Raw genomic sequence first — 24,861 nt, forward strand, 5'->3', positions numbered from 1 at the left:
ATGGTGAATAAACATAGATTAAGGTTTCTTGTCTCAAATGAAAAGGAAACTGTTCAAATTCATAGCATAAAAGTTATGACCATTAGAAAAATCTTTTGAAACCGTGAGGTGGCAGACAGAACGTCTGAACCTTTCAGCTAATAGACATTGAACTCTGTGTCAAGGTGGACTACATAAATACAGCATTCTTTAGCCTTCTGGTCTACTTTTAAAATGCATTTTTATTATATAAGGCAAGTTATATTATTCATTAAAGATTCAATAAGCAAAAAGGGCAAAAAATAGTGATACACAAAGGGGTGAAAATACTGTCAACAGTCATACAACATTTTTAATTTCTGTCTTTTTTTGAATAAATTGTTCTATAAATCACTATTAACGATATATGAAATAATTTCTCAATAAAGCCCTTTATAATAAGGATAGGAATAAAACTGGAAAGTGCCACGTATCAGTGCTACTGATACGAAGGTTTGAGATTTTGAGAAAATGGCTTTTGAAGAAATGTGTAGTAAAGCTCCATACATTTTTGCAAATAATTAAACTAATAATATAAATAAATAACTTTCGAAAATAATTGATCTAATAAATAAATATAACTTTACCAATTAATTACTTAAATTAAGACAATACATTATTTGTGTCTGAGGTTTTCTGAAATGTTATTCTTTAAAATGCAAATAAGGCATTATGTAATGCTAACTTTAGTGAATTAAGGGACAACTCAACAAACAGATATACATATAAAAGGCTGTTATAAAATAAAAAGCTATGTGTATTTTTTATATTTTCTTTCCACAAGATTGAAAAAATACAAAATCAGCCCAAATCTCAAAATTGTCAAGTGAATGAAAAACAATATTTCTGCCTGAGGCGTCTTCTCTTTAAATTACAAACAATTAAAGAAAAAAAGTGATCCCAAACCGAGAACTGAGAGATAAAAATCAGTACAACAAACAAATACACATTTTGTGTGTATAGGTCCTGTCTGTGCATGTGTTCATGTGTGTAATATAAAATATCCAAACAGAGTGAAGGACTTAATAATTAAAAGTGTGTGTTCTTCTTGATTTGATTGTAAGCATGCCTATAGTGTTGATGTATAGGTAAAGCAGAGCAAAACAGCTAATAAATTGAGCTAAATTGTTCGACCTTGTTTTAATTTATGCCATTAGTCCCCTCCATTTCGACGTAGCAGTATAACCACTGCAGCATTGAGGAAATTGCTGAAGCTCTTCTTTTGGTGATGGAGGCCTTTGTGAGCACAGTGACCCTGAGACATTCAAAACCACACCACCAGCCAGACAGCCACGAAGCCTGTGAGTCACTCTGAAGGAGCAGACGCAGCCCGAGACTGAGAGGAATGAACAGGCACACACTGTACAACGCCTGCCAGACACACACACGGATACAGCTGGTAGAAGTAGAGTTGTTTGTTGGTGTTTGTTTCTTCAGAATTTAGCTGTCAGAGGTGAATTTCAGTGCACCTGTTCTGAGCGTAGCGTCCTTGAGAGTCTGCGATTCAAACAACAGACAAACTGCGTCTAATATAGTCTACAGTTACTATCGGTTGTCTCTGTGAGTCATACCAGGAGACATTTAAATGTAGCACTTTTTAAAGGACAGAAGGTTAGTTTTTGTTTTTGTTCTGTTTCTCCGTACTGAAAGTTTAAGGGAAATTACATTTAGCTACAGTTTCCTTTTTTTCCTTCTCAAAATTGATACATATCAGTTCGGAAATATACATAAGGACTCTGAAGAGAGGCTCCAAAAATCCTTGGATAAGTCAAAGTAGGGATCAGATTGGATTTTGACAATATACATATGAACAAATGACTAGATATAATGTTAATGAACTAGAATCTTTAATCCAAAATAAAATGAAAACAAGTGTGGCCAATTCAATAGGTCAGGGAGTGTATATGTGACTCGCAGAAAGATTTAAAATACTTCAACTGCATGTGAATTAGAGATGGGAACGATTCATCGAATATTCTAAATTATTCAGGTATTCGAATATGAGAATATGAGTTATGAATATTTTTATTTTTTTGGGAGGGATGCCTAAGTTGATTACATTTGATCAAATGGAATAATTCAATGTTTACGGCAGTGCCATAGCTAAATGTGTTAGGTCTAAAGGTGTGTTTTGCTCTGCCCGCGGGTTTATGTCCAAATCCATCAGATCCAGCTAGTTCTAGCCAACGATACGGCTGCTGCCCCTCCCTACACGCAGATCACGCAGACTCAATCCTCATCTTATGCCCACATTCCAGCTGAGAGGGTCTTCTCTACAGCTGGCCTGATTGTGAATCGTCTCTGCACCCGCCTCTCCCCTGAGTAGACATGCTCATATTCTTAAACAAGAATGAGTATTGAATAGCTGCATTCTGTGCATAGGCCCTGCAGGTTGTTGATCTCTGTTGTGATAGGGTTACGTTACCCTGACCCGTTATGTTGTTCGTGTCTGATCCCTCTTTCATTTAAAAACCAAGTTGTGTTTTAAGCATGAAAGCTGTAGGCCTATAGCTGTCAACTGCTCAAACTGTGATCACCAGTTCAATACATTTAACAAATTTGACTTGGTTTCTATACTTATTTGAACATGTATTTATTTATTTATTTGTCAACATTTTTCCCACATTTTTTATAGGATATGTACATTTCGGTTAACCGCCTTTTTGGGAGTCGAATATTCGAATATACATTTGCTTTCAAATTCCCATCCCTAATGTGAACATGATTTATTTTTTGATATAAGAGGCCTTTTTATGCTTTTATGCTCACAACAGAGGCGGCCAGCTAACCAATCAGAGCAGACTGAGCTCTGGTTTCAGACGAAGGGTGGTGATGCAGCACAGGCTGCAAAAATAAAGAGCTTTTTGAACATTAAAGCACCAATATTAATTAGCCTTGTGATTAATAAACTGTGATATTCTGCTACTAAGATTAAGATGTGTTCGCTTATGTGCCAAAAAAGTAATTTGCAAAAAACATCCTAAAATTGAAAACAGCATTATAACTCCAGAGGAGATAAAACCCTCCTCTTTGTACTCACGGGTCGTCGGTATCGCTCTCCGTCTCGCTGTCAGCCCCTCCCCTCAGTGTAGGAGGATTGTCATTGGTTGGGGGAAGGCAGGACGTGGATCCCCTCTCTATGTCTGGAGGGCCGGACCGCTCGACACTCACCGGGGCCACACCGCAACGAGGCTCTGAAAGAAAAAACATTGATATGCCAATTAGAGAAAATATACTCTAAAGTAAGAAGTAACAGAGCCATGTGTGAAAACGCGGGGACACCCAGCATGCAGCGCGTTGATGGGCAGATTAATTCCAAACTGTGGGAGGTGTGAGAAGCTCTGACTGACTTCATCAACGCTATAATATATACTGGGAACACTTAAAGGAGATTTTCCATCAACGGTTTAGTGAGTGCATTTGTAAATTTCAGAATTATTTTTGTAATTAAATCTATCAATCTTAGTTAAAGCAGCATTTATTTTATTTCATACTGCATGTGTATTGTTGTTAACAAAGATTATTGTAGCCTATCAGTGAGCTTGCTTACTTTCAGTCAATTCAAGTTCATTATAAAGCATGTTTAAAAATAACACAAGGTGACAAAAGTGCAGTGCAAGTCAAAAGTGAGCACCAAAAAATATTAGAATCAAAAGCAAAAAAAAACATCAATTTGTATAATATGAAAAGTACAAGGAAATATTATTATAAATCTAAAAGTAATACAAAAATATTTAAACAACTAAGAGCAACTATTTATCATTATTTACGATATAGTCTTGATGTTTTTGTTAAAAGTAATAATGGAGGGGTAACATATGATAGATAGAGAATCAGAATCAGAATAGAAGAGGAAGGCTCATGCAAAGCTTAGCCAAGTATTTTTGAGGCATTTTAGGCCAATTTATTTTTATTTGACTGTATTGTTTGTTATTTTATTTCTCTATTCCTTCTTTTCAAATTGATAATATGACACAGCCATGAATAACAGGCCATGGAGTATAATCATGTTGTACAGTCTCCAGCTGACATGATTAGTCAATAGAAAATAAAATGCATTGCCAAATATTTCATAACCAATTATTCCTTCATTTTCCAAGCGCAAATGTTGAATACTAGCTTGCTGATTTTGCTGCTCTTTATTGTCATATTTTCAAATATATATATATCTCGGTTTCAAACAACAGACAAACTGCGTCTAATATAATCTACAGTTACTATCGGTTGTCTCTGTGAGTCATACCAGGAGTCGCAGAGAGGAAACACAGTTTATAAAGTTCATGCTCAAATTGATACCATTTTGGAAATAAACACAAGGATTCTGAAAAGAGGCTGCACACATCCATTTGTTGTATTGTATGCATGTTTTTTCCTCTATTCTTTCTTTTCAAATTGAATATGTGACACAGCCATGAATAGGTATAATTATTTCCCAATAATATTTGCAGATTTTGCTCTGTGAAAAAGTGAGCTTTTGCTGCTGTTTTTAGTCATATTTTAGTGAATCAAATATCTTTGTGAGTGAGATTGATGATGTGACCTTGGGCTCTGAGAAATTATATCCACTGTTTGCCAACACAACATAGACTAAACCAGTGTTTCTCAAAGTGGGGGGCGCAGAGGCATGACAGGGGGGGTGCAGAGGCATGACCAGGGGCGCCGTAAGGGGGTGAAAAGTTAGGACGATTCTAAGGGCCCATGACTGACAGGGGCCCCAAAATGTTCAGAACATCAAGAAAAAAAATGTAAGTAACCTTTCATCAATCCTCAATAATTAACATTAATAGAATTTTATATTGATAAATTACTCACTAAACTTACGATTCATTTAACTTATTTTCTTCCAAAAGTTAATTACCCAAAGCCTCTGTACACCCCCTTCTATTTACATGTAATGGTTTGGTCCTGCCTCCAAACGCGGTGCGGCACCGGCACTTGCAGAGAGTGAAAGCATGTGAGGAGGGATGCTAGCCTACATACGTGTGTTGTACCATGTTTCAACGACCAACAAAGTCAGGCTCTAAGAAAAGAAGAGAAAGGAGAGAAAGACAAGAGAGAGGGACTAAAGGGCGACAGTATGTCACCCAGTTTTTCACAAGAAAAGGTGGGTGTGGTCCATGAGTGGTGGAAATTAGTCTGTAAGCTAATGTTTTTTTGTATACAAGTTGACCTACTGTTAATATCTTTACAGAAAATTCAGAGGTCTTTAATTGCACTGCTCTTTTAGCTGATATTTAAAAGGTATGGTAGGTAATTCACTTCAGAAATACTTTTTGATATATTCCATGGAATGCTCTTAACATCCCGATAGCAATGAATATATTAAATGCTTTGACAATAAATACATACAACAATGTCATCTGTGGAAGCCGTGGCGCTGTAAAAAGCACGACCAATCATCTGAGCTGGCCCGGCAAAAATGACTGGATTTTTGGAAAAATGACTTCCACCTGCCTGTCAGCCTTCCATCTGTGCACAAGCTTATCTCGTGCCCTCATTGGTCATGTGCGCGTTCGTGTGTGTTGGAGGAGGGGCTCTGTAAGGAACTCTGAAGGAAGGGGCAGATTTTTTTCGGTTGTGTATTTTCAAATTCTAGCGCACTTGTGCTGGTTTCTCCATTCTTACCTACCTACCTTTAATAAATGCAGGCACATTTTTAGCGCCTATTCATACTAAATCAGTTGTCCCTCCCCCTGGTGCCAGGTCCAACAGATCCATCTTTAGGCTCAGCAGCCCTGTCCCCCCATAAGGCTGAACCTGAACCAGCTTTTCTCCCAACTGAAGGAGGAGAGCAGCATTGTGTTGAATGACATGCCACTTAACATATCTGAAGGGAGACTGGAATACAAAATATATATATATATATATATAACAAAAAAGCTAACTAATCTAGCTGTATAATAGCCAATGATCTATATAAAACAAAAAACTGCTTTTAGTTTATTTAGGATGATGGACAGTTTGAAGCATTGAGTGATCAGTCTGTAAACAAAATGTTAATCACTGACATTTTGGTTATGATATTAATACTAATACTTATATTAAAGCAGGGGTGGGGAACCTCCGGCCCCCGGGCCATATACGGACCACTAGACCATTTGGTACGGCCCTCGAGGTAATTTATAAACAAAGTGGCCTGTGCCTGGTGGTGGGGCCCAATGTGATATATTTTCATGGGGCCCAAAATCCCTGGCGGCACCCCTGGGCATGACAGAGGGGGTGCAGAGAGACCAGGAGGAAAAATGGTTTTGAGAAAAAAATCAGAAAGATTATTTATTCGAAAATAATAAATAATATGATACAGTACAAGTACGTCTGGGTCTCTGTGTTTCATTCAAGCTTGGCTGTGTGTGTGTGTGTGTGTGTGTGTGTGTGTGTGTGTGTGTGTGTGTGTGTGTGTGTGTGTGTGTGTGTGTGTAACGAGCCATTTTGTGTGTGCGCGCGAGTGAGAGAGAGAGAGCGCACCGGTACCGGAGATCGTTGTGGCCGGGTCTCAAACGTTTTGGTCACGATTAATGTAAACAATTATTTCCGAGACACACGTTTATATGGTCATTATAGTTATATAATAAATGAAAAACAGGTATGAAATACTATATGCCAGTAAAAAAAGAATGAAGTTTGAAGAGTGATTTGTAAAATATCGATAAAGAAATAGAAAATCTGCTTACAGTTGTGTTTCATATGGGTGTTGAGATGTATCCATAGACCTCTTAACGTTGCTCTCAAAGTGCACCAGATTGATGCTTTTAACTTCAACATTTAAAAAGAAATCTTCCCGGGGGAGCATGCCCCCGGGCTAGGGCTGAACGATATATCGTGTCATGGCGATAACCGCGATATGCGCATGCGCGATATTCACATCGCAGGGACGTGCGATTTTATAAATGTTTTATATTTTTCTTTTTCATAATTTCTTTTAGGACGTTCGATATTAAGTAGGTAAATTAACTCAAACACGTCATGTTACAATTATTTTGCTGCTTGCTAGAAAAGGAAAACGTGCGCGGCTCTCATGTCAGGGGTACTTGAGTGAGTGACATGCAGGCTCTGCATGCACAGCAAACCACCAATCACAATCATTCTTGACCAGATCACAGCAGGCCCCGCCCCGCTAGTTTGCAGACCATCAAAACACCGGTAAAAAATGAGCGAGGCACAGGAGGACAATACCGGCGAGAATGAAGATTTACTTCCAAAAAGAAAAGCAACATCTGCCATCTGGAACTATTTTGGATACAAAAAGGTTCTTCTCGTCTTCATTCACAGATGAAACCCCTTATTTGAGGGTAAGCAACATGCATTATCATGACATGTTGGATCATGACTTAAGGTATGATGAGTCAACCAGTTAAGATCCAGACGTCCGTGACTAAAATCCTTCATCGGGTTAAATATAGTTAAAAAACAACGCAATATATATCGCAGGGGAAGAAAATATATATCGCAATGTCAGTTTTTTTCAATATCGTGCAGCCCTACCCTCCTATGTTAGGTCCACTCCCCACTTATACAAATAGCACTTTACCCCTGCTTACACCTATATGCCGTGAACTGATTATCGAGCCTTCATTGTTGCAGTAGAAAGTTCCACTGTAGCGCCCGGTACATTAATGGGAAACCCTAAATGTTTGAGCACCCTCTATGAAACGTCAAGCTACCCCACAGCACCCACAAAATAAATCTCTGGCGCCACCACTGAGCCTGTAACCCCGTTTTGAAGAAATGTGCAGTGCAAGACAGGCTCATTGCCGCCACTAATGCTGCGACAAGACACACTTTCTTGCCAAACATCAGCATTTTCTTTCTTTTCATTTGTTTGCACAGATTGCAAAGTATTATAACTTATTGTTCCAGCAAAGGGATTGCACAATTGTATTATGTATTTATTTTATGACCACACAGACTTATGGAGCATTGCTTTATTATCACTGTTCTAGCAAAGGAATGCACACGTTACACATTGATGTATTTAATAAATGTTAACTTGGCCCATTACGTGACTATTTGTGTTGGGGGGGCCCGACTTTTTCTTTTCTCCAATTTATTTTTGCCTGACAGAAAAAGTTTGAGAACCACTGGACTAAACGATTAATCAATAGTTGGAGCCCTAAAACCGATAGTAAAAAATTATCTTACAGAAGCTCTGTGGAAGATTTCTGTCTCGTCAAAATGAGTGTCTGAATACACTTCAGGCCGTCCAGTCAGTAAATAGTATTAACAACAATGTTGCTGGAACTGTATTGGTGTGAACACCAACTGTGCTGATTTGCAGTTCCGTGGCAACTGTTTTGGGAAACACTGACTTGGCCGCTGGTGTGTCCGGAAAACATTTGTACTCAAGTGTTTTGGCAGAAACACAGCTCTGCATACTATTTGAAGTTATAAATATTATATGGAAGAAAAATGTGTTTTTATCAGATGCTTTTATATAGATATTTGTTCAGAAGCAGTTGGATTCAGAGAAAAGGAATTGGGTGTTACCTTTGCTCTGATTGACAAGCTGCTGGCCATCAGCAGGCTGAGCGGCCTCTCCTGATTGGCTGGGCTCCAGGAAAGGGACGAGTGAATGCCAAGGGAACACTGGCACCGAGCGAGGCTCCACGTTGGTCCAAACTGTGGGAAGGCAGAGAGAGAAAAAGCTAAATGTCATCATTTCAGTATCACGGACTGCAGACAGAAGGTGGCGTTTTGCCCTCTGGCAGCATGAGAAATCCTACGCTATCGTAAGCCAGTGATGACCTAAAGTGTTACTAAAAACTACACCTTCGTAGAAAACGGAGGACCGTGAATGGAGTTGTGTTTTCAGCCAGCTACTCTACTCCCCATTCCAAGACACACTCACAGAGACCATCCCTCAGCATTATGGGAGCTGAGGGGCCATGTGGTGTGGTGTGATGAGGGAACCTGTTATTTTATCCACAGAGACTCCAGACTCCTGGCCGTCTAGACCAGTGGTTCTCAAATGGGGGTACGCGGACACCTAGGGGTACGTTGGAGTACTGCAGGGGGTACGTGAGATTTATTTTATGTTAATGAAAAGAAAAATGTAATTAATGCATTTAAACAAACTACTAATAGTAGATGAACTACTTTATTCAAAGGTTTACAGTAATTCTGGATAATAAAATGGGAACAATAAACGGGGTGCTCTCTTTTCCTCTCCCTCTCCTGACAGCCCGTCTCGTGCAGCCCGCTGAACCTGTAATAAGTGAACCAACAGTAAAGAATAAATATATTTATAACTAGTTTAGCTAGTTCCATAGTAGATACACTATCTAAGTGTGTTAGGTCTAACTCTTGTGTATTTTGCTCCACACAACGGTCCGTCACAGCAGCGGAGCTGTGATCATGCAGAGCTGCGTGTTCTCAGTCAGCAGCAGCTGATCTGATCTCTCTCTCGTGTCCGGTTAGACTTCACTCGCGTTTATGTTCAAATCCATCAGATCTAGATAGTTCTAGTTAATTATATGACTGCCTGCGTGTCAAAGGACCTAAACAATAAGCGTTGCTTGGCAACGGCGTGTGGCCGCAAAGTATAGCATTATGCATACGTTTATATGAGGGGTCAAAATCCCATGCTCATAAAATGCTCATATATTTTTTTCTCTTCATTCCCCACGCCCCAAAATAAATAAAGATACTAATTTTAGGAAAAGTAAGGAAGTGTGAGCAGTGTGGGTTTTATATGAACAGAGTTAATAACTGCAGTTGCCTCCCTGTCAGCATGACAAAGGTCCTCAGTGAAGCACAAGACCATGTTTCACTACATTGTAAGTACAACTTATTAAAAAGATCAGTTCAATGCAACTAATGTCGTCTTAGTGTTATTGCATGATGTTACAATTTAGTGATGGATTGTAAACATTTGAAATGTAGCATTTAAGTGTTTCTCAGTTACAATGTTGTTGTATTAATAAATCAGACACTGATGGTGCAGAGCTGTACCTCTTTATATAGGCATTTTTTGCGCTGATCAGGGGGTACTTGGCTGCATTTTTTGAGAACCACTGGTCTAGACCGCTGCTGCAGAGCCTCAGTCTCTGAACTCTCTGCAGAACCATTTCCAGCCAAGAACGACTACAGAGGACAAGTTAAATTAGCACACAAATCTCTATTTGACTCACTTTTCCAATATAGCATCACTTCTCCAACTTTATTGTTAATACATAATTGAATTGTGCTGGTTTAGTATCATCCTTTTAGTGTTTTTACATATATTTGGATATATTAAGCATTGCAATATGTTTTAATTTCAAGAGTTTGTTGTTTGTATGGCTTCCTAACTCCCTAATAAGATTCCCTCCTAAATGTGCACCTTGTATGAGGAGCTTCTTTCACCTGCTCTATTCCTTTTGTAAGGGCTGGGCTTTGTGGGGGGGATCCTCATTTCTTTAGCAACCCATTTTTCCTAACCTCATAGAGTGCCACAGTGACGCGTCCTAAAACCCGGAAGCAAACTCCTTCGACAAAAAGCAATGCAATTTCTCCATAGGATTTTGGAAAATAGCTGGAAATAAGGTCTGTGGTTGAAACACATTGAAGAGACAGATCACGTTCTGTTCAGCCGGATAATATCCACATGTCTACCCTGCTTTTATAATTTTCAAATAATAAAACGAATCGATAGATTTATGATTAGAAAAATGCTAACTTACTTCCGGGTTTTAGGACGCGTCACTGTGGCACTCATATTAGGGCAACATTTTAATGTGTCCACTATTTTAGTTTACGAATACAAGCTGTACTCAAATGGTGAATATGGTAAACAATATACCTGCTGGACTTTAGGAGGTTAGCATTGTCGTGGTGTGCATGAAAGCATTCTAATTTGAGCATTTAGCTAAAAGCATCACTGTTCCTAAATATTACACTCTTGGAGTAGCTAGCATGGCTGTACACCCTAAAGCCCTAATCAGTTAAAATAACAAATTCATGTTAAGTAAAATATCCAAACTTCATATACTACAACTACATATAAATCATATAAAACACATGTTGATGAATTGTCACAAAGCAGAAAAAGGGCCATTTGTTTAGTAAATAAAAAGCGGACATTTTGGAGATACATAACATTTCTCAGAAAAGCAAAAATGCGTAAAACAAGACTGAAATAACTAATTTTGTTAGTTTATAATGAAAACATTTCTCACAATCATAACAGATAACAACATAGGTTTATACCATCAGATTACAATACAGCTGAAAGCCTCTACTTCTATGAGTACTAACACTACTACTGTGTTACTTCTACTGTTACTACTACCATAACTGCTGCTACGACAAGTACCAATACTCAAAATACTTCAACAAAAAACACAAGTACTACAAAAACCTAGAACTGCTAATGCCATCATTACTGCATTTTTGGATACATCTAATTTGGGAATCAGCGTATTAGCTCATGGTTCATTCTAGGTTTCATTTATATGTATAATTATAATTATAAACTGTTATATAATAAAGATTTCCTCTGACTGCGGTATTTCACATAAAGGTCTATCCTGGTTGCATTAAACTCTGCTGCAGCAATGTCCAGTTTCCATTTATACTTTTATCATTAAGTATTAACAAGGTCTATTTATAGCTAACCATTCACCAGCTATGGCTCATTTCAAATGGAGATATTGGAGGGCTCGACAGTGAAGGAAATGTAAACATATCCTGGATGTGATGCTCACACTGTTGCAGATGGTCTATTGAGTGCAGATTTCAGTGTCACATGACCATCACCAACCTTTGCACTTCTTACTATTGGCAGTTTCTGTTGTTGTTTGCACGGGGAACTTAAAGAGGAAGTGAGACTTTTTCAAATCTTTTACACACCAGAAGTTGCTTACTTAAGACGGGCAGGACCAGAAATAGCCCTATGATGTGTTCTATCGTAAAAGGTATAAATACACCATTTGGCTTAAATCCTTATTTGACCATCAGATATACTGGCACAACTCAAGGACACACCAGCAGTCGAGTCAAGACTTTAAAGACAGATAATGAGATCGATGTTGATCAATATATTTGACGACTTCTTACCCAAAGAGATAAACTAGAAGGACACTTGGAGAATGCAGATTTCTATCAAGGTCATTTCCACAAGTGAGAAATGTAACAGGTTGTTTTCTGATTTCATTAACATTTCCAGATGTTTTTCGTTAATCCTAGCGAAAAAAAGTCATACAAAAGACTCACTTTTTTTTTAATATATGTATTTTGAAAGAACCGTTACCAAGACACGTGACATTTTGAGCCGCTGTTTCTTAATAACCCTGAAACTAGTTTTGCATTTCTTTACTGCAATTTCTTGTTACTCATCAGCTGACATATTCCGCAATACTGGTATATCCGCAAAGCATTTGTATCGTGAGGGAAAGTACATAGTAGGAAATAGTGCATATGAAACAAAAAAACGAAATGCACAAAACCAGAAATGTATATAAAAACAGTTTGAATGTATAAGTGTTATTAAAACAAAGTGGTTGGTGCAACTCTAAACAAACAAAATATGTATCAGTGTTTTCTTGAATTGGACAAAAAGTCAAAATGAATGATAAAAAACAACACTCTACGTAACACATGACGGTTCAGGGCCTGATTTGAACAAAAACAGGAAATGTATTTATAGGGTCATGGCTGTATTTAACCTGCATTATGTTAATGTACGGTGAAGATACATGAGTCAGAATGTCACACAGTGGGAGTGCAGAATTAACGCTCTTCACAGCTTCCACCCACATCTGCGGTCAAATACATAATTACTATTTGATCTGCTTTACTTTCCAACCCTGCCTCAGACAAAGATCACTGTGTAAGGGTTGAAATTCAAATTGAAATAAACCGTTAAACCGGTCGTCGGTATATCTTGGCATTGTTTACAAGTATGTTTTTCTCATTGTCAAGGACGGTGCTGGACTGGACGGCATTTTATATTCTCCATTTTTTTTCTACAACACATCTAACCTAATCGTAGGGATTTGTTTGGACCAAACGGGAGTCTTTTATTGTAGGAACAGTGTTTAGGTTTTTGTTAAATTGAAATTAAATGTGTTTACAGTGAGTTAACAAGGACATTAATCCCATGTAGTGAAAGGGGAGAAACTTGATTCAGATGGCGTAAGGGTCTATCTTTCAGTTTAATAAGGAAAATAAGATCCTTTCCTGACATATTCTGAGTTTGTTTCTTTTCATTTATTATGCTGAAAAGCTTAGAGAGCTTGTGGAACAAAGCAAACGTGTGTGTTCGAGCACATGTCCCGGCACACAAACACAAACACCCTCGCAAAAACATTGAATCAATTGCTAGTAGAAAAAAAGTCGCCCTACTGTAATGGTAACGTTTTATAGATATGTACTTCAGAATAAGCAAATGGAATACAACAGATAGGAACTTGGAAAGACAGACATATTTTGTGAGATTTTGATTTTCCATGATTTGTCGACAGTGAGAAATAAACAAAATACAGTATATAGCCTAAAGCCCTTTAAACGGCTAAACAACTCGTTTAAAACATCTGAAGAACCTGCTGAAACCCCGAAGAAGCAAGGCATGAATATTCCAGAGGAAGCACAGAGTTGTGAAAAATATCAGAGGCACTGCGCAGATAACCATCTGTTGGTTTGCTCAAAGCGCTGACTGTCATAATGACTAGCGAGAGACAGCAGTGAGGAAGAAAATACACCTGAGGAGGTGAACAGCTGTCTTGGGCTACTCAACTGGAGATATCCACCTGTCCTATGACGACACATTACCGCAACTTAAAAAAAATAATGTTCCTGTGTGTGCAACGGCAGTTCCTAAGCTGTGTAAGGAGAGGGGACCTCTGCAACATCTGAGCACTTATCTCTCCCTCACTGAAGGCTGCAGAGTACTCAAAGTGAGCAGTAATGAAACTTGTGATGCCAATGCAGCTGCACTTGAGCTGTGCTATATTTAGGGAGAGATCTCAGCAGCCGGGGGGGGGGGCTCCACTGTCTTCTGCTTGTGTTTGTTTCTGGGCTTGCTGTGGCTCTAGGTGTTTTAAAAAATGTATGGCGGAGAAAAGCGTACCACTACGCAGGCAGGTGGCTGTTAGCAGCAGTGCGAAGGATGTGAGAGGGAGAAAAAAACGCACTCCGGTGATCAGCTCAGGCCTCAACGCTTTACTGCACTAATTCTACTGGTGGAAACGTGTATCCATGACAACACGCCGGCAATATGATTACTGCTGATCTGCTGAGACTGATGCAACACATTCACATCGCACTGGACATGCCCTTGATGCCCTGTCTCTTGATTGTCTGGAGCAGCGAGTGCATGTATGTGTTCCTGTGTGTGTGTGTGTGTGTGTGTGTGTGTGTGTGTGTGTGTGTGTGTGTGTGTGTGTGTGTGTGTGTGTGTGTGTTGAGGAGGAGTAGTGAGTGTCCTTGTCGCTCTCTGCACTCCTGCTCTCATTCTTGCATGTCTAGACATGTCAATATTCTTTTTAAAGTTTCAGCGTAACACCCTTGAAATCTCTCTAGCGCACATGCACACACTTAGATATGAAAATGGCAACACCCCCCCTACACACACACACACTCAATAACTCTGACCACACACACACACACACACACACACACACACACACACACACACACACACACACACACACACACACACACACACACACACACACACACACACACACACACACACACACACACACACACACACACACACACACACACACACACACACACACACACACACACACACACACACACACACACACACACACACACACACACACACACAGTGAGTCACCAAGCACACACAATGAGCAACAAATCTGCGAGGCTGCCTGAGCGACTTGTATAATAAACCTCTCCTGATCTTCACGCCTCAGAGGTGAAGCTGAACCGTCCGAATCAAGTTTAAATATTATAATTAAATCAGAAAACGGCTGTGAAATAATGTATATACATTTAGAAATTCACAGATCTTCATGCTAAAATCTGTCACAAACACTGTGTAACCATGCATGAAGAAAGCACTGTCTAACTAATATAACCTGTGCAATAACAGTGTAATAGAGTTGTATTAATGTGTGATATGGGTGTAATAACAGTGAAATATAGAAAATAGTAATCAATTAATTTTCCAAAACATTTAAATATGATTGCCAATATAAGAGTTTAGAAAGTGTTAAAATTACACAAATTGAGAACGAGTGCATCTCAAATGGAAACTATTCTCACCCCTACATTCAAAGTAACATCTCTGAGTTTGGGCTGTTATATCGCATGGTTGGCATGGAAACAAGCACACAGTATATGATTAACCCAAACACCTCTATTTTCTCAGCGGCCAATTTTCTATATCCAACCGAGTGCACACAAAGCTGACAAAATATTTTCACAACACATTTTTTCCCAAATGCATACTTCTCAAGAGGATGCATACAAATGTCTACTTGGGTAACTTCAAACTCTTTTCATCCTCCCTCCAACAACGCTTTGATCCTACCGACATTCACAGTGCACTTTGTAATTGAGAGTTAGCTGATGGTGTGATATAATAAGATAATGAGTGCCATTCTATGTTTTCTTAGAACACAACATTTGGTTCTAAAACGCGGGGCAAAAATATACATCCATCCATTTTGTTTTAGCTTTTTTGCCGTTAGTTAGTATAATAATAAAGCAATTGTTAACGGTATGCTATTGGCAGAAGAAGAAAGCAGCCCAAAGCAGCTAGCATTTATGATACGTCATCCATCTATGTCTATTTTGAATTAAAACACATCTTAGTGAGAATGTCTAATATGCAACAAACAAGCCTAATAAAGATATACATTAATAACCCTATTTAAAAAATAAAGAAAAAGGCAAATTCAGGGGGCGCATTTATTTTTTGAAATATGTGTTCTTTCTAACAAAAGCAAACAACAGTAACTCATATATGAGTCATAGCCGTAGCAGTCTGATGGCACTCCTGCCACTGTATAGAGATAATGAAAGTGAGAATAACTGTGCTAGGGTACGCAAGCTTCAGCGAGCACATCCCATAATACCTTACAATATGGCAGAAGTGTGCCTGAGCAGACTTTTGATCAGACGTGAACAAAGGTCAAAGCCACAGTGCCGTAATGATAATCCCTTCTTCCCGCGCCCTGCCTTACTCACCAGTGCCGGGCCGTCCCATGATGATCTGCTTGCGTGGAGCGGGGTGAGGAGAATCAGCTGGCAGTATGAGTGGCAGCAGGGCAGTTGGAGTGGGGTGGCAGGCTACCGGCTGCGGCAGCCCCCACTCAGAGGCATCCTGGTGTCCCTCGGGTTTCCTCTCCCGCTCCCGGCCTCCAGAGCCAGAGGAGGACAGGATGGAGCCCGATGAGGTGGGCATGGTGGAGGGGCTGGACAGGGCAGCATGGCCCATTGAGGCTGGAGTCAGAGACTGGGAGGAGACATCAAAACATGTTTTTTGTGTTAATTAAGATTGCAACCTTTCGAGGAGGTGATGATTGTTGGGTTTTCTTATTTAAGAACAGGAAGAGGAGGAGAGGCTAAGAAAACAAGGTGACACACAGAACTTGACATGATACATAACAACACCTGACATACAGTCTTTAAACATATTACTATATTAAGTCTGGTACCATTGCAACACCAAGGTAGCTGTGACATAAAATTACAATGACAAAGATTATAATATAGAAAAAACATTCTTACCGAGCTGGAGGTGACCAGGACCAGTGTGGATGTGGGGTTTCCCAGCAGAACTGCCCCGTTGGTGGTGACCCCGTTGATGGGGACGGGGACCTGCAGGCCGGGTGTAGCTGTGTGTTGGGGCTGACTGTGCTCTCTGGACCTGCTCCTCTCCCTCCTCCCTAACGGTCCATCCGAGAACTTGGCCAAGGGGACATCAGGGTTTCGAACGATGACTGGGGAATCACGGAGGGGCACGATGCGGCGTGGGGATGGTTCCTGGGGCAGCGGTGAGGGAGGAGTGGGAGAAACAAGCATGGGTGGAGGGGTAGAGGCAGTGGAGGACGGTGGCCTGCTGGTGGCGCTACGAGGCCGGGGGAAGGAAAGTGAGGAAGGGGTCGTGGGCAGACTCTGGGGGGAGAGGACTCTGAAGGCGGCAGGGCTGTGTCCCAGGGTTGGGTCTCCCACCATAACTCCCCCTAACAGCTGCTGATGCTCAGGTTTGATCAGATAGTCCTGGATCGCAGGCATCGGGAGGGGCGGGTGGTTATCGAGCTTCCTCTTGCTGGGGCTCATCGGTACTGTGAAAGTGAGATTGGTCTGAAACGTGGGCACGATCCCAGACAGGTGGCGCTCTCGCTCGACACCTGGTGTGCCCATCTTAGTGCCGCTAAGCTGGCGGTGGCGGCGTGGAGTAAGCAAGGCAGGAGCCGTGATGGGGCTGAAATTAGCAGGGCGGAAGCCGAAGAGTGGAGAGGGTGAGGGTGATGGGGTAGGGGAGAAGGGTGACTGGTTGGAGATAGGGGAGTATGAGGGTGTACCTGAGCGGGAGCCCCCCAGAGAGACCAGCATGGTCGCTGCCTCACACTCGTCAAAGTCAAATCGAGAGAGGTCTTGGGGGAGCAGCGAGGGAAGGACCAGGCGGGGGCGGGAGTCTCCCCCGCGGCTGCTTGCCTCGCTGCTCTCGCGTGACGTCTCGTCCCAGTCGAACTCTGAGCTTGCTCTCCCACCACTCATTCGGAGGTCAGACGGCGTCAGGGTCCCCGTGCTGCTGGCTCCGCCCCGTTCCCGGCCACCTCCGCTGGCCTCCATCTCCTTGGTCCTCATGGAGAGGTGTCTGGAGCAGTATCCCCGGCGCTGAGACTCTTTGGAGCAGCCCTCCCTGGAGCACAGCCTCCTCCATTGCTTTCCGTTGAACTTCTTACGGATGCCCGTTGGCGTGCACACCACATCTCCCTTCTTGTACTTTTGCTGGGCAGCTGTCAGAGGGGTGCGAGAACGTGAGGAAGAGGAAGATGTTGAACCCGATCCGGATCCACCGCCTCCTCCTCCACCGGAAGCACCTCCTCCTGAGGCCTTCTCTACTCTGGAGGATGCAGTGGAAGAAGAGATTGGAGGGAGCTGAGGGGAGTTAATGACTGCTGCAGTTGTTGGGTCAAGGCCTATTAGGACAGGTGATGGAGGGCAATGGGGGTTCAAAGCCAGGTGGGCAGTGGGTATCCCGATACCCCGCACCACAGACAGGTGGTTGAGGTAGCCAGGTGGGGGCTTAGAGACAATGTGGCGGTGTTGGGGAAGTGCCATTGGTTTTGCCCCAGGTAGGATGGCCCCCATTGGGATCATGTTAAAGAGGGACACCTCCATGTCTTCTTCAGGGGTGAGTGGCATGTACGGGTGGTGTTGCTGCTGTTGTTGGTGATGCTGCATTGCAGAGTTCTCCCTTTCTCGCTCTCTTTCCCTCTCTCTTTCCTGTTGTCTCTGGAGGTCCCTCTCCCTCTCTAAGTCTTGCTCTATTTCCCACTCTCTGCTTGGTGCCAGGCTGAGCACGGACACCGGGGTTACTGGGGTGGGGATGTTGTGGCCCGACGTGACGGAAACAGGGACGGTGCCAGGGTAGGGGATTCCTCTCCCCACGCTGGGTGTCATTCCCCGGCTCAGACGACACACCTCCTGCTCCACATCTATCTCCTCCCTGTCCTCCCGCTCCCTTTCCTTGTCTCTGACCTCCTCGTCTTCATCTTGTCCTCCTCCCGGAGGCAGATCCAGGTCCCACGGTGGCACCAGGAGCCTGAGTGTTTGTCGGGACACCCACACTGCCTGGGGGCCCACAGCTGTCCCTCTGCCTTCTTCTTCCTCGTCCACAGAGTCAGCTCTTTCCTCGGACAGCAGGACACGGTAGCGGTTGGCAACAGCAGGGTGTGTGTCCACCTGGGTCACCACACCTTCCCGGTACCACTGCCACTGGCCCTCGCTGCCCTCCTCGTTGCCAAATGGCACGCATACACGAGTGCCAATAGCTATTGGATGTACACCAGGAGGCTGGGCATCTAGTATAATGTCTACCACCCCTGGTGGGCTGTCATGTCGATACGGATAACGGCACAGCGTCTTCTCACCATTCAGCTGCACCTCCAGGCTTCCAAATTCACCGCTGACCTTGCGGACGACTCCAGCCCGGAACACCAGATCTGAAAATCCTTCATCCCTCCTTTCACCTCCTCCATCCTCGTCCTCTCTTCGCCTGAGCTGGCGGGCAAGGATACGCTGATTCTTCAGCCCTTTGGCCAGGGCATCAGACAGAGCATCAGGGAGACTGGGTGGAGCATGTGAAGACATCTGCGTGGGGGCGTGTGACTCGCCGACTACCTCCAGGTCAGCTGAGTGCTCGCTGGCAGTGTCTGTAGAGGAGCAGCGAGGCAAGGGGCTGGGCAACACTCGCTCTACATCCCTCACCCCTTCACATCCTGGTGGTCTATCCCTGTCCCCTCCCAGCGTCAGGGTAGGGGGTCCTGGGGAGCTGCACTGAGGCCCCTCCCTGCCAGCGGTCCTGCTGTGGAAGTCATCCATCAGGCTCCGGCTCTGACTGATGCCATCAGAGTGGGAGACACAGATGTCGCTTCCTGAACCCGTTGACCCGTGGTTGATGACACCACCACTAAGAGAAAGTGGAGGAGGCGTGCTGGAGGAAAGGTTGCTATGGTTACCAGTAGCAGACAAGCAGTGTTCAGAAGTGTACTTCTTCTTGGGAATGCGGGCTTTAAAGGTGGCAGTTTTTCGGCTGGAGGTGGGGTTTGGGCTGTTGTTGGCGCTGGGCGTACTACTGTTACTACAACTGCTCCCCGCACTGTCAATGCTCACAGCTGACCTCCCTGATCTGTCGTCTGAAGATGTCAAAATCTTCCCAGAATCCATCACAAGCGACACTGTCGTTTCTGACAGTCCTTCTCTGTGAAGCCCCTCCCCCTCCGAAGTGTCCCGTACTCTAAGTAGATCCGTCGTTATGGACTCTGAATGTGAATTAGAAGAAAATGCAGAGGAGGGTTTTCGGTTTTGTGGGGATCTGCTTCTGTCTCTGCTCTCGTCTGAGTCTCTCTTCTCCCCTCCTTCTGGGGCGTCCCCCGCTCCGCGGCGCTTTCCCCCTTTGGCCCGGGTGGAGGGAGGAGAGCGCCGGCCCTGCTTTTTTATCGGCTTCATCTTTTCATCGAGCTCGCCTTTTCCTCCAAACAAGTATTTTATTTATTTATCCCAGAGATTTTCTTTGGCGTTCCTGTGTTGCTCTGCCTAGTTTTTATCTTCTTCTTCTTCCCCCTCCTTTCTAGTCTCTCTATTTTCCTCCTCTGCCGGGGCCTCCCTCTCTCATCCTGTCTTGTCTTGGTTGTGCGACTTCGGCACTTGCCCACCTTATTCCAGAGACTCTGAAAGAAAGGCCACAGGGAGTGTGAGTTACTCATGAAACAAACACATTCAGACATGCACAAAAGCCCATTCACCACCACCGATAGCTACTAGCTGCTGCACGGCTAGGAGATTAAAAAGACTGATTTCATTACAATTACACATCTTCCAAAACATTTATGTGACATGAAAGAAATTCTAAATAAAAGCAAAGCAAACAGGGAGTTTATGATTACAGGCATCATTAAAAATAGCAGAAGTATATTTAAAATAAACCTGAAATGTATTCCCTGCTAAATGATGCATCACCGTACTATAGTAGGAATACAAATGACTCATCTACAAATTCATTGCACATTATTTGATTACATAACAGACTCTACTCACATTACACACGGCCTGCAACCATACCAGGTACACATTGAAAACAGGAGACCATGTCGTAGGGTAAACACAAAGTAGGCTTACAACATAGTATGGAAATAGTGAGGAGCAATTTGCCCAGACAAGCCTTTCTGCATGCACACGCACTCTCTCACACACACTACTTATTGGCCGGGGCAGTAGAGGCGGGGGAATTCCTTCTTCGCTCGCATACTGAAACCCTCCCTTCTCTCTCTCTGTGGCGACCTTTATCTATGTATTTCAAAGCAGAATCAATCCGCCCCTACAAACTCCATTTCCTGTGGAAGACCATTACCTAACTTCCCCTTACTTTATTCCTCCCTCTCTTTGCTACTATTACACTTTCATTCTTATCCCCGCTTGCCTTTTTCTCTCTTCTCTCTGATATCGATGTCCTTCTCTCTTTTTCTCTCCTCTTCTTTCACGTCGTCTCTATCCTTATTTTGTGCTGCAGTCATCCAGAGTTGTTCCGAAATAAATAGTTATTCCACACCAGAGTCAGTCGCTATTGCTGTTAGCCACAGCCAGTCATTCCAAATATCTCCCCATCGGACTCATTCACAGTTCTGCCTCCGCTTTAGAAACTAAAACAGATTGATTTTGCTGACTTGTTGAAGGGGAGGCTGTTGTCATTTTCCGGGTTTGTTTGCTGTGTGGCTGATACGCGCGGGACTCGCCTCAGGTCCTACTTCTTCCAATACAAGTCGAGTCTCCACAGAGCTACGAGCACCAGAAAGATGTTGACAACCAGTGGGACTAACAGAACACCTCCTATATGCTTCACTATGTTTCAAAAAGCTCATTTAAATGTATTTTGTAGCCAGGTCAAACATACAACACAGGTGGGAATAAACTGACAAACCTAGATGTATTCATGTATTTTATTATTTAGTTATTTCACCGTCACTGTCAAACTGTTCTAGATTTGATGCCCATCACCCATCACTCGGCATGTATACTGTCAGTGACTGTTTGTCTGTCTGCAAACTTCCATGTCTGCCTGTCTGTCCCTGTGTCTACATCCGTCCTCCCACAGGTCTCTTTCTCTCTGTCTGCTTGCTTCTTTTCTCTTCTGCAGCCTTCCTGTTTGTCTGCGAGAGCCCGCATTCATTCAGGTCCTTTTCATATCTGCCACATCATATCGGCGAGAGAGAAATCCATTTTCAGAGATGAGTGCCGCCTGTCTGAAGGCCACACACACACACACAGCAAACATCCATGTGATGATAGTTGATCGTTCACACAGAGGACTAGTGATCTAATAGCATCACTGTGCTCTATGTAAATCCCTATTTAGGACAGAGCAGCCGTAAGAGCAGCCACCATAAAATAATTTGGCAGCCGTCCTTACTTGGTCACGATAGAGGTATGCTACGTGTGTTTACTCAGTAGTGCAATGTGTACAACAGCTGGTGTCAGAGTCATGGCCCTAATGATAAGAGCTTAAAGAGAAACTGACTCAACTCACGCTTCCCTCCGTGAAACATGGAGTAAGGAAGTCCATATGGAAGCTATAGAAGAACTCCTATGTTTAATGTTCAGTGATCAAAGCACAGCACTGTTCATTGAATATAGATACCGCACAAGGTTACCAAGTTCAGTCATATTTTATTTGCAGAACAGCTTTTAACTTATAGTGGAGGAGGCAGCAAATACAAAGTAAACATGATTGCAGGCAATATCGAGCTGATATAAGTCATGTGCAGTGACAAAAACATGACTGCCACTCTAGATGCATAATTTAGATTTGCTAAGCGGGGGTCCAGGTTAAAGTAATGGTTAAGGCACTTTTTGAACCGCAACTGGGCTACAACAAACTAATAACAACTTGAAAACACAACTGATTCTATTACGAGATAAACATTGAGTGAACTTTATATTGTGTATGCAATATTATAGGCTATACAATTACATAGACCATCTACATTTGAACATTATTGCCTTACATAAATGATGATTAACCTGGGCATGCAGAGCCTCACTTTTACAGAACTTTAAGTGCCTTATGGTATGGTAGGTAAAAGTTGTTAAATCCTTTTTAATGGCATGTCTAACACTAACTTCTAATATTGAAAAGTGTTGTCATTGGCAGAGAATATCTTATAAAGGTGTATATACCGTGCATTATTGACATGCAAGGGTGTTAAAATATATTGGCATACATAATTATATAGAAGGGCATTTTACATCTGATCAGTTTATAAGGGCCAAAGCACAAAATGCAAACTACGGGAGGTGATGTCATGTAGTTTAGCTGGATAGTACCGTGTATGTGTCAAGCCCTCGTAGTACAGCGATTACTACCAGTTTTACTCCACAACACAGCAGGCCGTAGTGTGCAGCCACACAGGCCTCGAATACACACAAGGCCGCTAGGAAATCCTCAACTCCCGGATACCGGGAAATAACCGGTTTAACGTGCATATTAACCCGTAATAACATGTAATACGGCCCGTATTCCCCGTGCTGCATGACGGTGTGAAATGTCCCAAATTGATAAACACGTTAACTTTGTTAATCCACTCCACAACGTTACACACAGCATACCGACTAAGAAACAGCAGACAAAGTCGGCTTGTTTGGACCCATCCGAAAGTGACAGTCGTCGGGAAATATAGCTAAAGCTACCGGGGTAACTTTGTAATGACACTCGTCGTCATTTGCATTATGGCAACCGAGATACAAGAAGGAGAAAGTGTCAATATGTCTGGCCACAAACTATCCAAGGAGAAGGCCCTCGAGCCCCCCTCAAAAACACATGAATTCAAACAGCCACGTTGATTCATGAAAAAGAGGAAGAAGAAGAGAGAGTAGGAGGAATGACAAGCTAGTTTTCGGGGCTTTTATACAGCACAGGGGAAATGATAGTTGTTGTAGGAAGTCCAACGGCAGTTATGGCGTTGAATTTATTTCTAGTGGAAAAGTTTCAAGCTCACTATCCGCACCGCTCCCTTTTTTTCTCGCAGAAGACAGCCAATCCGCCCTCTACTACTGCTCTCCGTAGGCCAGCCAGATATCGGGAAATGATCAGCTCAACTGCTAATACTGTTTATGGTCACAGTAAACATGAACAACGTTAGCAGCTCGGCAAAAAGCACAACAAGCCCCACTGCAGTGCTGCAGGAGAAAGATTTGTGGGCAGCTTATACTCACCAGAGCTAATATCGTACCCCGGCGTGGTTCTCTGCTGCGTCCGCCGGGTGAGATAGGGCAGGGTGGCCGGTCGTCCGCAGCTGCCAATTAGCAGCCGTTCATGTTTCTCCGGCAAAGCAACTTAAAAGGAAGAAAAACTACTGCCCTGTACATTCTACTCTACAGTCGCAAAATGGTGAATGAAGCCCCAAAGCCTTGACAACCAGCCCGCGCGGCCAATCGCCGAGCACGAACGCGTACAGTAGCCAACAGGATTCCCAGGAAGGGGAGCGGGGGCGGGGCCACGCGTCAAAGTAAATTTGACGGACGGCACGAAGAAGCCAATCACCGTGTGGGAAAACACAGAACAGCTGTTGGGAGCGAGGCTGAGGTGGCCAATGGGCCTCCTCTGTGGGCATGTCTGTGACTTTATACAGACACGCAGGACGGGGTTGAAATCTTTCTTTCTTTCTCCTTTTCATCCCCTCATCATTTGTCTGTAAATGTGAAAACGGGCGTCGACACAGCGGGGGCCGTCTGCCTTTTTAAAACATGTTATTTCAGTAGACAAAAAAAATAACATTACTATCATAACAATTATTAATCAATGTAATGTCCCAAGCTGTCTCATTATTAAAACTTTAACTCACACTAACAGAAACAGCTTAAATACGTTTGTTATTGCGTCTTACTCTGTTCGCTATTCATTTATTTATTTATTTGTACCATGCAGGTTCTTAACTACGATCCATGTGATCCACAGGTTGAGTTCAGTTTCAGAGGAACCGCAAAAGAACACCAACTCCCATATTCCCATGCTTCCCATATTCTCATGCTTCCTTTCTCTCCATCTCCTCTCACAAACTCTCTCACACCCTCCCAACTAATCAGAGTAGCTCAGCATCTCTAAGTCCCGCCTTCAAAGCCAATCAGGACAGCCGCTGGAGGGTATACGTCACCATAGCCGCGTGT

At 42.8% G+C, this 24,861-nt stretch overlaps 1 protein-coding gene across 2 annotated transcripts in view; it reads right to left on the reverse strand.

Moving 5' to 3' along the window:
• Positions 1 to 24,131, reverse strand: part of cica (capicua transcriptional repressor a) — a 45,845-nt gene extending 21,714 nt beyond the window's left edge. For both annotated transcript variants that reach the window (XM_034094811.1, XM_034094809.1), the window contains exons 1-5: positions 23,911 to 24,131; positions 16,702 to 20,372; positions 16,159 to 16,426; positions 8,503 to 8,634; positions 3,059 to 3,212 (exon numbers count right to left, since the gene is read on the reverse strand). In XM_034094811.1, coding sequence (XP_033950702.1) covers positions 3,059 to 3,212; positions 8,503 to 8,634; positions 16,159 to 16,426; positions 16,702 to 20,151 — 4,004 coding nt within the window. In that variant the 5' untranslated portion in view covers positions 20,152 to 20,372; positions 23,911 to 24,131. The remainder of the gene's footprint in view (positions 1 to 3,058; positions 3,213 to 8,502; positions 8,635 to 16,158; positions 16,427 to 16,701; positions 20,373 to 23,910) is intronic.
• Between the last annotated feature and the right edge of the window lie 730 nt (positions 24,132 to 24,861).

This window comes from Pseudochaenichthys georgianus, chromosome 11 (assembly GCF_902827115.2).
Source record: "Pseudochaenichthys georgianus chromosome 11, fPseGeo1.2, whole genome shotgun sequence".
NCBI classification, from domain to species: Eukaryota; Metazoa; Chordata; class Actinopteri; order Perciformes; family Channichthyidae; genus Pseudochaenichthys; species Pseudochaenichthys georgianus.